Source organism: Pseudophryne corroboree, assembly GCF_028390025.1.
Source record: "Pseudophryne corroboree isolate aPseCor3 chromosome 3 unlocalized genomic scaffold, aPseCor3.hap2 SUPER_3_unloc_57, whole genome shotgun sequence".
Taxonomy (NCBI): Eukaryota; Metazoa; Chordata; class Amphibia; order Anura; family Myobatrachidae; genus Pseudophryne; species Pseudophryne corroboree.
In genome coordinates this window covers 199,899-217,228 of record NW_026967549.1, presented here as the reverse complement: position 1 = coordinate 217,228, position 17,330 = coordinate 199,899, and the positions used below count along the sequence as shown (strand labels likewise).

Here is a 17,330-nt window from a genome sequence, read left to right as displayed (position 1 = left end):
TTTTCTTTTTCTATGTTTATGTACCTATGTCTCCCTTTCTTTCCTCATGTGTTGACCCTACTACCCCCCCTTTTCCTATGCCACAGCCAATTTCAGGCCACATACGACCCAGCACTGGGCCAGAACCAGAGCCCCGACATATCGTTAAGTCAATTGATCCCTATGCTTTTTCTACATGGCTAGTTTAAAAATTGTTTCCCACAATGTTAAAGGCTTAAATATCCCAGAAAAAAGGTCAGGCTTACTGCATACCTTGCATACTGACGGTGCGGAGGTTATTTTCTTACAAGAGACGCATTTTAAACGAGGGGCCTCCCCTGGTCTTCGCTCCCGGTACTTTCCCAATGGCTATTTTAATGACTATACTGGGGCGAGGGCTAGGGGTGTTGCTATCCTTTTTGCCAAACATCTTAGACTACTAGATGTCACCGAAATGTCGATAGGGGATGGGAGGGGGATCCTGGTTAGAGCTACTATAGCACATCAGACATTTACCTTTGTGAACCTCTACCTTCCTAACCGAGGTCAAACTCGGTTCCTCAAAGAGTCACTAGAACTGATCGAGCAAAATTTGATGGGCACTTTGGTAGTGGGAGGAGACCTCAATTGGATCCTAGATTCGCGTATGGATTCCTCCTCTGGGTCCCCAAGGAACACGCTTAAGGAATCCAGGCGATTCAGAGCTGTTCTGCATGACTTCCAGCTAGTTGATACCTGGCGTCTTCTACATCCTTCAGATAAGGATTATACGTTTTATTCACCCCCACATAATACGTACTCCCGAATAGACTATCTCTGCGTGAGCCATGCACATCTAGACCTGGTGATGGATGCGACCATCGGCCAAATTACAATTTCGGACCATGCCCCAACTACGCTCACACTCTCTCTCCGACACCCCCCTCCCAAACACTGGCGCTGGCGATTTAATGAACAACTCCTCCGAGACCCTGTTTGTAGAGCTCAAATTGAGAAAGCAATAGATGACTACATCGATATGAATGCAACTGGCGATGTATCCCCGGTTGTACTATGGGAGGCCCATAAATGTGTGGTCAGAGGCCATTGCATACAATTAGGCTCACATCTGAAAAAACAGAAGGTTGAATGCAGAAATGCCTTACTTGAAAAAATAAAAATTCTGGAACTGACCCACAAGTCTACGTTGGCGTCAGATATCTATGCTGAACTCCAAACAGCGAGACAAGCTCTTAAAACTCTGCTTAGTGATGGTACGCGCAGAGCATTCCGCAAATGTAGACACAAATATCATAGATGGGGCAACAAACCCGGTAAACTCCTGGCACGGGCTCTTAGAGCTCAGAGGTCTTTAACATACATATCTAAGCTCACAGACGCCGACGGGACATCCCGGGCATCTGACACAGAGATAGCGGAGATCTTTCACAATTATTACTCAGCCTTATACAACTTGACCTCCACACGGACATCTACTGCACGTAAAGATCACATACGCAACATACAAACTTTCTTAGACGAAATCACTTTTCCGACTCTCCCGACAGACGTAGCCCAGACCCTGGATGACCCTTTTACTGGAGAAGAGCTGCTTGCAGCCCTAAAGTCATCTCCTAACGGTAAAAGCCCGGGACCGGATGGCTTTCCAGTCACGTACTACAAGGCATTCCAGGAGAAACTTAGCCCCCTTCTCCTTCAGGCCTGCAATGCCATCTCATCAAAGACCCCCCTATCAGGTCAAGCCTTAAACGCCCATATTACTGTTATCCCAAAAGAATCTAAAGACCCGACACTACCTTCCAACTATAGACCGATATCATTATTAAACGTAGATATTAAATTATTCGCAAAACTTATGGCCAATCGCCTTAAACCATTACTGCCAGATATACTACACCCTGACCAAGTCGGCTTTGTTATGGGCAGAGAGGCTAGGGACAATACTATTAGAGTCATTGATTTGATATCACATGCGCAGACGACTGAAACTCCCACTATGCTCCTTTCCACAGACGCAGAAAAGGCCTTTGATCGGGTGGATTGGGATTTTATGGAGGCAGTGCTCCGACGCTTAGGCCTGGGAGATGTCTTCCTGCAGAGAATCCTTTCATTGTACAAAACCCCATCGGCCCGGATTAGGGTAAATGGTGTTCTTTCTGAACCCATATCGATATCCAATGGCACACGCCAAGGATGCCCGCTATCACCTTTAATCTTTGTCCTATGCATGGAAGCTCTGGCCCGGGCAATTAGACTCAACCCTAATATCACGGGCCTGCGAGTAGGCAAGAACGAGCATCGTTTGGCCCTCTTTGCAGATGATCTACTGGCAATCATAACAAATCCTTTGATCTCCCTACCCAACCTTATGAAGGAATTTAAACGATTCGGAGACATGTCAAATTTTAAAATTAACTACTCAAAATCCATGGCAATGAATATCACGCTCTCACCCGCTGCGGTATCCTCCTTATCGCAATCATTCCAATTCACATGGCAAAAATCTCACATTACATATTTAGGAATTCAAATCCCATCGACACTCACTACTATAATTAATATTAATCACACTCCCCTGTTGCGCAAACTGCGACAGGAGATGAAGCACTGGCTCACGCAGAGGTTCTCATGGCTAGGACGTATAAATATAGTAAAGATGAACATTCTTCCCAGGTTGCTTTACCTCTTCCAAACCATCCCTCTGAAACTTCCCCCACAATTTTTAGCCGAAGCACACAAGGCAATAAGCCATTTCATTTGGGGCGGACGGAAGCCTAGGTTCAAGCACAGTCATCTATCTAGACTGAAAACACAAGGCGGACAACAATTACCTATGATTTCCACATATTACCATGCCGCGCTACTACATAGAATTGTGGATTGGTCTCGCCCTGCTTCCCAGAGGAAACAGTGGGTCGACCTGGAAATATGTTCCACTAATCTAAACCTACAGGCAACACCTTGGTCCCCTAAGCTTAGTCGCTCACCACATCCTACTGTAGGGCCCACACTGGCTCTATGGCGGATACTTCGTTACAAAATGGGACTCATGTCTAAACAAACACCCGCTATGCCTATATTTGACAACCCATTATTCCCCCCGGGCAGGTCCAAGGAAATTGCTTTCAGATGGGGGGAGGCGGGTGTGACCAGGGTGATCCACCTGACTGCACATGGCAAGCTCAAACCGTTCGCTGAAATACAGAAAATGGGCGCTATACCCGCCAAAGACTATTGGTTTTACCTTCAGGCGAGACATTTTATTACATCACAGCGAAAAGCGACAGACCTTTATGAGGCTCTCACTCCCTTTGAATCCATGTGCAGTCAGGAGATAGCCCCTTCACATGTGGTGTCGGGCATCTATAAGATTCTTCAACAGAGGTCCTTTCCTACGGTTCCCTCTTTCTGTGACGCTTGGGATAGAGATCTGAGGCATCGGGGAATCAAGATCCACTGGGACGCACATTGTAGGGTCATGGCACAGTGCTCCACTAGTTTAGACGTTGTGGAAACACAGTACAAATTATTGACTAGATGGTATAGATGCCCGTCTCTCCTACATAAAATCTACCCCTCGGTCTCTCCCCTATGCTGGAGATGCAATAAGGAAACTGGCACACTGATCCACATATGGTGGGACTGTTCGTTAATTATACCGTTTTGGAACACAATCACGGACCTAGCAACAAAGATACTGGGAGACCAGGTCCCGTTGGGCCCGGACTTCTGGCTGCTATCACACTCAGATATACCCCCTTCTCGCTACAAGAAATCCCTTCTCAAGCATTTAAATAATGCGGCAAGAGCTATACTCCCGGTGCATTGGAAATCCACTAACCCACCGACAATATGGGAGTGGTTCCAGCGCATTGACTTCTATATGTACATGGAAGATGTTTACTCTGCCGCCTTAGACAAATATTCAGATTATGTGGCAACCTGGTTCCTTTGGATTGATTTTAAGACCACTAAGACCTATGCTGACTATGGACCTTGAAATGCACACTGAAAATGGAAGCCCATGGGGCTTTTTCTTTCCCTTCCCCCCTTCTTTCCCTTGTCTCCCCCCCTCTTCTTGTCTGTCTTTGATGGTTCTTACGACCTCATACCTTGTCCATATACTATGTTACTATGCATTATTGTACTGAGGTTGCTCTCTATTCCAGAGTATGCAATTTGTTATGAATGTAGCACGGTTTAAGATAACACATGTGAATTTGTTAATCTCTCTTTATGCAAACCATTTACTGAGATTTTGTATATTAACAGCTGATAAGCTATGAGACCGCTGCATACGATTTATTTTTGATATATGTGTTGACATATCTGGAAAAATTGTTTTATATTACAAAAAGAAAAATAAAGAATTTATAAAAAAAAAAAAATCTTATTTTCTCTTACATCCTAGAGGATGCTGGGGACTCCGTAAGGACCATGGGGATTACACCAAAGATCCAGACCGGGTGGGAGAGTGCGGATGACTCTTCAGCACTGATTGAGCAAACATGAGGTCCTCATCAGCCAAGGTATCAAACTTATAGAATTTAGCAAAAGTGTTTAAACCCGACCAAGTAGCTGCTCGGCAAAGCTGTAACGCCGAGACACCTTGGGCAGCTGCCCAAGAAGAGCCCACCTTCCTAGTGGAATGGGCCTTTACCGAATTTGGTAATGGCAATCCAGCCGTAGAATGAGCCTGCTGAATCGTGTTACAGATCCAACTGGCAATAGTCTGCTTAGAAGCAGGAGCACCAACTTTGTTGGCTGCATACAGGACAAACAGTGCCTCTGTTTTCCTAACCCGAGCCGTCCTAGCTACATCAAGAGGCTTGGAATCCTCCCAGTCTCCCGTAGCCACAGGCACCACAATAGGTTGGTTCATATGAAACGATGAAACCACCTTAGGCAGAAATTGAGGACGAGTCCTCAACTCTGCTCTATCCACATGGAAAATCAGATAGGGGCATTTGTGAGACAAAGCCGCCAATTTGGACACCCGCCTAACAACATGATCACTTTCCAAGTGAGAAATTTTAACTCAACTTTATGAAGATGTTCAAACCAGTGTGACTTAAGGAACTGTAACACCATGTTAAGGTCCCATGTCGCCACTGGGGGCACAAAAGGAGGCTGGATGTACAGCACTCCCTTTACAAAAGTCTGGACTTCTGGGAGAGAAGCCAATTCCTTCTGAAAGAATATTGACAGGGCCGAAATCTGCACCTTAATGGAGCCTAACTTTAGTCCCATAGCCACTCCTGTCTGCAGAAAGTGGAGAAAACGGCCCAGGTGGAAATCTTCCGTAGGAGCATTCTTGGCTTCACACCAATATACATATTTCCTCCAGATACGGTGATAATGTTTCGCCGTCACCTCCTTCCTAGCTTTTATCAGAGTAGGGATGACTTCCCCCGGAATACCTTTCCTAGCTAGGATCTGGCATTCAACCACCATGCCGTCAAACGTAACCGCGGTAAGTCTTGGAACATGCAGGGCTCCTGCTGCAACAGGTCCTCCCTGGGAGGAAGAGGCCACGGATCTTCTGTGAGCATTTCCTGAAGATCTGAATACCATGCCCTTCGGGGCCAATCCGGAACAATGAGTATTGTCTGGACACTTTTTTGTCTTATGATTCTCAGTATTTTTGAGATGAGTGGAAGAGGAGGGAAGACATAGACCGACGGAAACACCCAAGGTGTCACCAGGGCGTCTACCACTACAGCCTGAGGGTCCCTTGACCTGGAACAATACCTCCGAAGTTTCTTGTTGAGGCGTGATGCCATCATGTCTATTTGAGGAAGCCCTCAACGACTTGTTATCTCTGCAAAAACTTCTTGATGAAGACTCCACTCGCCTGGGTGGAGATCGTGTCTGCTGAGGAAGTCTGCTTCCCAGTTGTCCACTCCTGGAATGAAGACAGCTGACAGCGCGCTTACGTGATTTTCCGCCCAGCGAATAATCCTGGTGGCTTCCGCCATTGCCACTCTGCTCCTTGTCCCGCCATGGCAGTTTACATAAGCCACTGCTGTGACGTTGTCTGATTGAATCAGAACAGGTAGGTCGCGAAGAAGAGTCTCCGCTTGTCGTAGGCCATTGTATATGGCCCTTAATTCCAGCACGTTGATGTGTAGACAAGCCTCCTGGCTTGACCACAGTCCCTGAAAATTTCTTCCTTGTGTGACTGCTCCCCATCCTCGGAGGCTCGCGTCCGTGGTTACCAGAACCCAGTCTTGAATGCCGAACCTGCGACCCTCTAGAAGGTGAGCACTCTGCAGCCACCACAGGAGAGACACCCTGGCCCTGGGGGACAGGCTTATTCTCTGATGTATTTGTAGATGGGACCCTGACCACTTGTACAGAAGGTCCCACTGAAAATTCCTCGCATGGAACCTGCCGAAGGGGATGGCCTCGTAGGCCGCCACCATCTTTCCCAGCACTCGAGTGCATTGATGAACTGACTCTTTTTGGCTTTAGCAGGTCTCTGACCTTGTTCTGAAATTCCTGGGCTTTTTCAATTGGGAGAAAAACCCTCTTCTTTTCCGTGTCCATAATCATGCCTAAAAATTATAGCCGAGTCGTTGGAATCAACTGCGACTTGGCAGATTTAGGATCCAGCCGTGTTGCTGCAGCACTCTCAGGGAGAGTGACACGCTTTTCAGCAACTGATCTCTTGATCTCGCTTTTATCAGGAGATCGTCCAAGTATGGGATAATTGTGACTACTTGCCTGCGTAGGAGCAACATCATTTCCGCCATTACCTTGGTGAAAATCCTCAGGGCCGTGGATAGCCCAAACGGCAACGTCTGAAACTGGTAATGACAGTCCTGTACAGCGAATCTCAGGTACACCTGAGGAGAATAAATGGGGACATGAAGGTATGCATCCTTTATGTCTAGCGACACCATAAAATCCCCCCCTTCCAGGCTGGAGATCACTGCCCGGAGCGATTCCATCTTGAACTTGAACTTTTTTAGATACAGGTTTAGGGATTTTAGATTCAGAATGGGTCTGACCGAGCCATCCGGTTTCAGGACCACAAATAGGGTTGAATAGTACCCTTTCCCCTGTTGCATTAGGGGAACCTTTATAATCACTTGCTGTTGATACAGATTTTGTATTACAGCTGAAACTATTTCCCTCTCTGGGGGAGAAGCTAGCAAAGCCGACTTGAAAAATCGGCGAGGAGGCAATTCTTCGAATTCCAGTTTGTAGCCTTGGGATACAATTTCTATCGCCCAAGGATCCAAATCTGACAACCCAGACCTTGCTGAAGAGTCAAAGACATGCCCCCACCGGCGCGGACTCCCACAGTGGAGCCCCAGCGTCATGCGGTGGATTTTGTAGAAGCCGGAGAGGACTTCTGTTCCTGGGAACTAGCCGTAGCAGGCATTCTTTTCCCTCTACCCTTACCTCTGGCGAGGAAGAGCCCCGACCCCTTGTGGACTTATGCGACCGAAAGGACTGCATCTGATATTGAGGTGTTTTCTTTTGCTGTGGGGGAACATAAGGCAAAAAAGATTTACCCGCGGTAGCTGTGGAAACCAGGTCCGCGAGGGCCCTCCCCAAATAAAACCTCACCCTTGTAAGGCAAAGTTTCCATGTCTCTTTGAATCGGCATCACCCGTCTATTGGCGGGTCCACAGGACTTGCCTAGCAGAAATTGCCATGGCATTGGCTTTTGAACCCAACAGCCCAACGTCTCTCGTATATAACGCTGCATCTTTAATATGACCCAAGGTCAATAAAATGCTACCCTTATCTAGGGTGTCAATGTCAGATGACAAGTTATCTGCCCATATAGAGAAAAAAGAGCGACTGGGCACTGGTATGTAATAGGTTGTTGCTAATATTGAAAAAAAACAAAGGCGGACAATTAAACTATAAGAAAGGGAGATACAATCTTTCGATAATAGTCCTTATTGGTGGTGCGCCCAGAGCTAGAGAGTACAAGTACTGGCAATGGGAGAGAGAGCTTTCTCTCTCTCCCATTGCAAGTTATATGCCCATGCTGCTATTGCGCTACACACCCTTGCCGACACTACTGCCAGTCTGAGCACAGCACCCATATGTGTATACATTTATTTTAAGGTAGTCTCCTGTCTTCGATCAGCAGGATCCTTGAGGGCTGCCGTGTCTGGAGACGGTAGCGCCCCCTTTTTGGACAAGCGCGTCAAAGTCTTGTCTACCCTGGGTGAGGATTCCCAACGTAACCTGTCCTGTGCGGGGAAAGGATATGCCATAAGAATTCTCTTGGGAATCTGCAGTATTTTGTCTGGAGTTTCCCAAGCTTTTTCAAAGAAAGCGTTCAGCTCATGAGATGGGGAAAGGTTACCTCAGGTTTCTTCTCCTTAAACATGCATACCCTTGTGTCAGGGACAGAGGGGTCCTCTGTGATATGCAAAACATCTTTTATAGCAATAATCATATAATGAATACTTTTGGGCACCCTTGGGTGTAACCTCGCATCATCGTAGTCGACACTGGAGTCAGAATCCGTGTCGGTATCAGTGTCTGCTACCTGGGACAGGGGACATTTATGAGAGCCCGAAGGGCCTTGTGACACAGTCAAAGCCATGGATTGACTCCCTGCTTTTTCTCTGGACAGCTTTGTCCAATCTTTTATGTAATAAAGACACATATGCATTTAAAACATTCCACATATCCAACCAATCAGGTGTCGGCGGCGCCGACGGAGATACCACAATCATCTGCTCTACCTCCTCCTTAGACGAGCCTTCTACTTCAGACATGTCGACACACACGTACTGACACCCCCACACACACTGGGATATACAATTATGGGGACAGCCCCCAATAAGGCCCTTTGGAGAGACAGAGTATGCCAGCACACACCCAGCACCACTGGACACTGGAATCAAATCCAAGACTGTACAGTGCTATTTTATAGAATAAATAATACAATCACTGCGCCAATTACATGTGCCCCCCTATTTTTTGCCCTCTGTACAGCAGGGGAGAAGCTTCTCTGCAGCTTGCTGTGGAGAAAAATGGTGCTGGTTAGTGCTGGAGGATCAAGCTCCGCCCCCTCAATGGCAGGCTTCGGTCCCGCTCAGATTCTTTATACTGGTGGGGGTTTTTCAATATACTGCCTCCGCAGTATCTAATATATTAGCCAGTGTCCCTTTAGGTTAATATTGCTGCCCAGGGCGCGCCCCCCCCCCGTGCCTTGCACCCTTAAGTGCCTTCTGTGTATGCTTGGGAGCAATGGTGCGCAGCGTTACTGCTGCGCGGTACCTCAGTGAAGATCTGAAGCCTTCTGCCGCCTGTGAAGTCTTCTTTCTTCTTATACTCACCCGCCTTCTATCTTCCGGCTGAGGAGGACGGCGGCGCGACATCGGGACGAACAGCGATGACGACACCTGTGTTCCGACCCTCTAGAGCTAATGGTGTCCAGTAGCCTAAGAAGCAGAGCCTATCAGTTAAGTAGGTCTGCTTCTCTCCCCTCAGTCCCACAATGCAGGGAGCCTGTTGCCAGCAGTGCTCCCTGAAAATAAAAAAACCTAACAAAAAGTATTTTCAGAGAAACTCAGTTGAGCTCCCCTGCAGTGCATCCAGTCTCCTCTGGGCACAGGATCTAACTGAGGTCTGGAGTAGGGACATAGAGGGAGGAGCCAGTGCACACCCATCTAAAGTCTTTAGAGTGCCCATGTCTCCTGCGGAGCCCGTCTATACCCCATGGTCCTTACGGAGTCCCCAGCATCCTCTAGAAGAACAACGCATGGCAATGATAAGTATACTGCAGAAGCTTAAAATGGTTTCTCACCTGAGTGATTTCTATTGTGCTGATTTATGTATGGAAATGGCCTCTGACCTGTGTGACGTCCCTGATGTTTAACAAGATCTGATCTGTGTGCAAAACATTTCCCACACTCAAAACATGGAAATAGCTTCTCACCTGTGTGACTTCTCTGACGTACAACAAGTTGTGATTTCCGTGTAAAACATTTCGCACACTCATAGCAAGAAAATGGCCTCTCAGCTGTGTGACTTCTGTTATGTCTAGCGAGATCTGATTTGTGTGCAAAACATTTCCCACACTCAGAACATGGAAATGGCTTCTCACCTGTGTGACTTCTCTGATGTCTAACAAGATGTGATTTACTTAACCACTTGCCTGGCATGGTCGCATGCGACCATGCCTGCAAGTGCTCTATCTGAACTGGTGGCACGGGATGCGACCAGTCAGATAGTGTTAGCAGCGGCAGGGAATAGAAACTTCCCTCTGCTGCTGTCAGAGGGACCGGAAGGTCCCTCTGCCTCCCTGCACTCTCCCCCTGTGTCTGCCGTGCTGCCGATCACTGCTGATCGGTCAGCACGGTAAGGATCTGTCCCCTCCAGCGGCTGCAGACAATGGCAGCCGCTGGGGAGTGTAAATAAACCCTCGCTAGCTGCCCCCAGACCCTCCCCCTGCGTACCTCGAGGCTGTCTCGGCTTTCAAAATGAAAGCCGCGATGGACGCAATGTTCCCGATTGATGTTTGGGGGGAAAAACATTTTACAAAGAAAATGCTAAAAAAAAAATTCCCTCTTTTTTTTTTTACCTAAAATCATTTGGGATAGGGTTAAATTCATGTTCTTCACCTAATTCACTCATTAAAAAAAAAATAACAATTTCGGAGCGTTTTTTTGCTAAATAAATGGTCAGTTAAGTGGTTAAACAACATTTCCCACACTCAGAGTAAGAAAATGGCTTCTCACCTGTGTGACGTCTCTGATGTTTAACAAGATCTGATTTGTGTGCAAAACATTTCCCACACTCAGTACATGGAAATGGCTTCTCACCTGTGTGACTTCGTTGATGTATAACAAGATCTGATTTATGTACAAAACATTTCCCACACTCAGGACATGGAAATGGCTTCTCACCTGTGTGACGTCTCTGATGTATAACAAGATATGATTTGTGTGCAAAACATTTCCCACACTCAGAACATGGAAATGGCTTCTCACCTGTGTGACTTCTCTGATGCATAACAAGATCTGATTTGTGTACAAAACATTTCCCACACTCAGGACATGGAAATGGCTTCTCACCTGTGTGACGTCTCTGATGTATAACAAGATATGATTTGCGTGCAAAACATTTCCCACACTCAGAACATGGAAATGGCTTCTCACCTGTGTGACATCTCTGATGTTTAATAAGATCTGATCTGTGTGCGAAACATTTCCCACACTCAGAACATGGAAATGGCTTCTCGCCTGTGTGACGTCTCTGATGTTTAATAAGATCTGATCTGTGTGCGAAACATTTCCCACACTTAGAACATGGAAATGGCTTCTCCCCTGTGTGACGTCTCTGATGTAAAACTAGATCTGCTTTGAGTGCGAAACATTTCCCACACTCCGAGCAAGAAAATGGCTTCTCACCTGTGTGATGTCTGTTATGTCTAACGAGATCTGTTTTGTGGGCAAAACATTTCCCACACTCAGAACATGGAAATGGCTTCTCACCTGTGTGACTTCTTTGATGTATAACAAGATGTAATTTCTGGATAAAACATTTTCCACACTCAGAGCAAGAAAATGGCCTCTCACCTGTGTGACTTCTTTGATGTATAACAAGATCTGATTTGTGTGCAAAACATTTCCCACACTCAGAACATGGAAATGGCTTCTCACCTGTGTGACTTTGCTGATGTTTAACAAGATGTGATTTGTATGCAAAACATTTCCCACACTCAGAACATGGAAATGGCCTCTCAGCTGTGTGACTTCTCTGATGTCTAACAAGATATGATTTGTATGCAAAACATTTCCCACACTCAGAACATAGAAATGGCCTCTCACCTGCCTGTGGGTTAATAGGCTTTGTGTTCTGTGTAAAACATTTGGTATCTATAGCACATGAAAACTCTGTATCTACTCTCAGAGCTGTAACAGATGCACCAATATCAGAGTGATCAGGAGAACATTTCCTAGGATCAGGGGGACCAGCTGATAGAGCTGGATGTATAATTGGGGTAATGGGGTTAGCTCCTGGAAAATCTGGTTTACTGTCATTATCTCTTATTTCGCAATCCGGGGATAACATTAGATGTACTTCTGAGATATTCCTGCTTGTGTGTCCATCTGCTGGAAATAAAATACATAATGGAAATGTAACTTTTCTGTAACAATATTAATCTTGTAAACAATAGGAGATGACTCTCTGGGACACTTAAAAATGTGTGTGTATATTAAAACATAACTTTTAATGAAGGCTTTATAATATTGTGTCTCAGACGATCATTTTGTCCACCCTCCTGAGAACACTCACAATAACAAATGTAATATTATAATAAGACTTAGATCTCTCTCTCTCTTGTACTGGTAACTAACCATGAAGTATAAATGGAGATGTAGTCACTCGCCAAGTCCTATGTCAGCACCCATGTAAAACAATGGATGGGGAATATATTGTATGAATTGGAGATTCTAGATGAACAATAACATCAGTCATATGAGCTGATGGATCAGAGAAACGTCTCCTAACGTTACTCCTGGAAGTATTGGTAAGGTAGCATTCCTTTATGTGTGTGCTCATACACTATTAAACCTGTACATGTATTACCCCTATATAAAGTATATTGCTACAGCAGAGTAGGTGTGGAACAAGGTACCTTACATGCTATACACCATATGATACCCTGTATCATCATCTGCTAAGTCACAATGCACATATAGTGGCAAGCTGCTCAATCAGATTGTGATGTCACTCAGGCGCTAAAAGGGAGGGGTAATTCTGTGTAAGATTTAAGTGTGATTAAAAAACAAAAATATATACAAAGTGATAGAGAAAATCATAAGTGTTAATAAAGTGTTAGGGTGTGCCGACCTGAAGCCGCCCAGCCATACCGACATAGGGGCCACCGCACCCCACACCCACTCCATAATTAATTACACCTATGTCTGGGTCTGAATGCCCAGTGTAAGGCCACATGATAATGGCTCCTACAGCATCTGAGAGCCAGCTTACCTAGAGACACCCCTAACATCTCCAATGGCACTCTGGAGTCAGCAATCCCTCCTAATGCTGACCCATCCATGCCTCTCTAAATACAATACACATATATTGGTAAGCTGCTCAATCAGATTGTGATGTCACTCAGGTGCTAAAAGGGAGGGGTAATTCGGTGTAATAAAAAAAAATTGTGTTCCCTAATGCACACTGAGTGAAAAATAATACTACATAATAATCAGATAATACGGAGATCTTAGTTGCGTATATCTGCAGATATAGGGTTAAGCCCCCAGGTCGATCGGCAAGGTGTCTCCGTCACTGGGGGTCCCTAATACTAGGTATGGGTCCGGGGTGCAGGACCCCATCACGTCGGCACAGGTCGGCTACCCCAGGTAAGCACACAGGTGAAAATTAATAAGGGTTAAGAAGAAGCACATAAGTGCTATGTAAGTCAAGTGTGATTAAAATACAAAAATGTATACAAAGTGATAGGGAAAATCATGTGTTAAAAAAGTATTAGGGTGTGCCGACCTGAAGCCGCCCAGCCATACCGACATAGGTGCCACCGCACCCCACACCCACTCCATAATAAATTACACCTATGTCTGGGTCTGAATGTCCAGTGTAAGGCCACATGATAATGGCTCCTACAGCATCTGAGAGCCAGCTTACCTAGAGACACCCCTAAATTCTCCAATGGCACAAGTCAGCAATCCCTCCTAATGCTGACCCATCTATGCCTCTCTAACTACAATGCACATATATTGGCAAGCTGCTCAATCAGATTGTGATGTCACTCAGGTGCTAAAGGGGGGGGGGGTAATTCTGTGTAAGAAAACACAATTTGTGTTCCCTAATGCACACTGAGTGAGAAATAACACTACATAATAATCAGATAATACGGAGATCTTAGTTGCGTATATCTGCAGATATAGGGTTAAGCCCCCAGGTCGATCGGCAAGCCGTCTCCGTCACTGGGGGTCCCTAATACTAGGTATGGGTCCGGGGTGAAGGACCCCATCACGTTGGCACAGGTCCGCTACCCCAGGTCAGCACACAGGTGAAAATTAATAAGGGTTAATAAGAAGCACATAAGTACTATGTAAGTGAAGTGTGTTTAAAATACAAAAATATATACAAAGTGATAGGGAAAATCATAAGTGTTAATAAAGTGTTAGGGTGTGCCGACCTGAAGCTGCTAAGTTATAATCTACTTTCTCTTACGTCCTAGAAGATGCTGAGGTCCATTTAGTACCATGGGGTATAGACGGGTCCTTTGGGAGCCAATAGCACTTTAAGAGTATAATAGTGTGGGCTGGCTTCTCCCTCTATGTCCCTCCTACCAGACTCAGTTTAGAAAATGTGCCCGGAGGAGCCGGTCACAGCTAGGGGAACTCCTAGGAGTTTTCTTAGGTGTTTATTTTCTAGAGTTAGTTAGGTTACAGGAAGGCTGCTGGCAACAACCTCCCTGCTTCGTGGGACTTAGGGGGGTCGGGAATAGGAACCAACTTCCTGAAGAGTTAATGGTTCTCTACTCCGCTGACAGGATACTGAGCTCCTGAGGGTGCTGATCGCAAGCCCACGAGGTGACTGCTCACTCACGCAGCACAGCTGCCACCCCCTAACAAAGCCAGAAGAAGGAAAAGTGGTGAGTACAGCGCCGGCGTCTCGGTTAGCGGCAGGGTATGGCAGCACAAGGGTGGGAGCGTAGCTCTGACAGGCTGCGCTCCAGGAAGGCTCAGCAACACACAGTGTAGGCGCTTTGAGGGGCGTCCTGAGCCAGCGCGGATAAACCCTACACTGGTCACACAGCTAACAGGGGCTAATCACCCTGTTATCACTAAAATCCTCAGGCCAGTATAAACAATTAGAGCGGGAAGCTGGGCGCCATTACAAGGGGCGGGGCTTCCTCTCAGAGCGGATCCAGTACTAACCCGCGCCATTTTCTCCCTGCAGATCATAGGAACTAGGACACTGACAGGGAGCGCTGCCCTCCCTAATAAGGTTAGTTAGTCAGCGCCGGGCTTTTATCATAATAACTGCCTACAGGGGCGCTGTGTGGCTGGCTCCTTATACTCTGTGACTCTCTGAAGGTACTCTGGGGGAAACTGTGTCTGACATTTTCCTGTGTGTGTGTGTGTGTGTGTGTGTGTATATCCACATTACCATGTCTAAGGACTCTGTGTCCTGTGCTGCAGAGTGTGTATCTTCTCCTGAGGAGACTATTCCATGTACTCAGGACTGCAATGTGCTGTCTCAGCCTTCTGAATACAAACCCCCATGGGTGGATTCTTTAAGGGGAATGATATCCCAGATTTCAACAAGGATGTCACATACTGAGAAAGAGACGCAGGTTTTGAGACAATCTGTAGTGGGTTTGAAGTATTCAGCTCCCACTACTTCATCTAAAACCTCACCTACATACCCAAAAAAACGTACACTTGCCCAGATAATGCAAGCTGACACTGATACCGACTCTGATACAGGGGACGTGATGGGGATATGCGGGTGGGTGGGGGGGGGGGGGATGGATCCCTTGCTAAAGGGGTGCAGCTAATGATTGATGCCATTAGGAATATTTTACATATATCTGAGAAGGTTCTGGAACAAGTAATCTTATTTTACAGTAAATAAGAAATCCTCGCTTACCTTCCCTGCTTCTAAGGAGTTAAACTCCTTGTTTTAAAAATCCTGGGAAAACCCATAGAAAAAATTCCAGATCACTAAAAGAATTCTCATTGCTTTCCCTTTCCCTGAAGAGGATAGGAAGAAGTGGGAAAACCCACATATAGTAGACACTTCTGTATCTAGGCTGTCTAAAAAGATGGTTTTACCTGTCCCTGCTTCAACCGCCTTAAATGAGCCGGCTGACCGCAATATTGAGACTACGCTCAAATCACTCTACACTGCTACAGCCGTGGCTTTAAGGCCCACTATTGCTTGTGCGTGGATTTCTAAAGCCATAGTAAAGTGGTCAGGCACCTTACTAGAGAACTTAGATACTATGGATAGGAGTGACATTGACTTGTTTTTACAAAACATACAGGATTCTACAGGTTTCATGGTGGAGGCCATAAAGGACATTGGCCTGCTACTTCCATGGCTGTCTCGGCACGCCAATGGACTGCGGATGCAGAAACCAAGAAAAGTGTGGAGTTCCTGCCATTCACAGGTCAGGCACTATTTAGGGACGCATTGGATGCGTGGAATCCACGGCGACAGCGGGTAAGTCGACATTTCTTCCCTCCGCAGCAGCCCCAGCTAAGAAATCTTATCCTATACTGCATTCCTTTTGGACCGCAAAATTTTAAAAATCCAAACCCCCTCCCACCTTCTTTAGAGGAGGTCAGGGAAGATCCAAAAGACCTGCACCAACAGGTTCCCAGGAACAGAAACCAGGTTCTGCTTCCTCCAAATATTCAGCATGAGGGTGTACCTCTCAGCTTGGAGATCAGGCAGGTGGGTGCGAGACTAAGATTTCAGTCACATCTGGGCGTCATCATGCCTAGACCCCTGGGTGACGGATATTGTTACCCAGGGGTACAGACTGGAGTTTCAGGAACTCCCACCTCACAGATTCTTCAAATCAGGCTTACCAGCTTCACTGACAGAAAGTGCTATCCTACAGGAAGCCATTAAAAAATTGGTACGAACAAATGTAATTGTTCCAGTTCCACCTCACCCAAAAACCAAGGGTTATTACTCAAACCTGTTTGTGGTACCAAAACTGGACGGTTCGGTAAGGCCTATATTGAACCTGAAATTATTGAACCCCTACTTGAGGGTTTTCCAAATCAAGATGGAGTCTCTGAGAGCGGTGATCTCAGGTCTGGAGGAGGGGGAATTCCTAGTATCCCTGGATATCAAGGATGCGTACCATCACATTCCGATCTGATCCCACCTCTCCAGGCCTTTCTACGGTTTGCACTACAGGACTGTCACTATCAGTTCCAGACGTTGCCATTTGGCCTCTCCACAGCACCGAGGGTGTGCACCAAGGTCATGGCGGAGATGATGCTCCTCCTACGGAAACAGGGAGTGAACATAATTCCATATCTGGATGATAGGCTGATAGAGGCATCTTCCAAGGAGAAGCTGTTGCAGAGTATTGCGCTCTCAACTCAACTACTCTGGGATCATGGGTGGATCCTGAACCTTCCAAAGTCACATTTGGAACTGACAAGGAGACTGCCCTTCCTGGGGATAATACTCGACACAGAAATGCAGAGGGTGTTTCTACCGGTGGAGAAAGCATTGGTGATCTAATCAATGGTCCGGAATGTCTTGAAACCTCCCCGGGTATCGGTTCATTGATGCATTCACCTTCTGGGGAAGATGGTATCCTCCTACGAGGCTCTACAATACAGAAGATTACATGCACGGTTCTT

The 17,330-nt window shown here is 46.3% G+C and overlaps 3 protein-coding genes across 3 annotated transcripts in view; 1 reads left to right on the top strand and 2 right to left on the bottom strand.

The window, feature by feature from the left end:
* Positions 1–17,330, top strand: part of LOC134984470 (oocyte zinc finger protein XlCOF6-like) — a 161,842-nt gene that overhangs the window by 64,497 nt on the left and 80,015 nt on the right. The gene's annotated exons all lie outside the window — the stretch shown is intronic.
* LOC134984475 (oocyte zinc finger protein XlCOF22-like) lies at positions 9,679–10,191 on the bottom strand. Its single transcript, XM_063950047.1, has one exon. The coding sequence runs from the start codon at positions 10,119–10,121 to the stop codon at positions 9,747–9,749; it is 375 nt and encodes a 124-aa protein (XP_063806117.1). The 5' UTR covers positions 10,122–10,191; the 3' UTR covers positions 9,679–9,746.
* Positions 10,619–12,033, bottom strand: LOC134984465 (zinc finger protein OZF-like). Its single transcript, XM_063950037.1, has one exon. The coding sequence runs from the start codon at positions 12,031–12,033 to the stop codon at positions 10,645–10,647; it is 1,389 nt and encodes a 462-aa protein (XP_063806107.1). The 3' UTR covers positions 10,619–10,644.

Coding starts and splice junctions, on each gene's coding strand:
- LOC134984465 (XM_063950037.1), bottom strand. CDS start 12,033: ATGTTATCCCCGGATTGCGAAATAAGAGATAATGACAGTAAACCAGAT.
- LOC134984475 (XM_063950047.1), bottom strand. CDS start 10,121: ATGCCAGGCAAGTGGTTAAGTAAATCACATCTTGTTAGACATCAGAGA.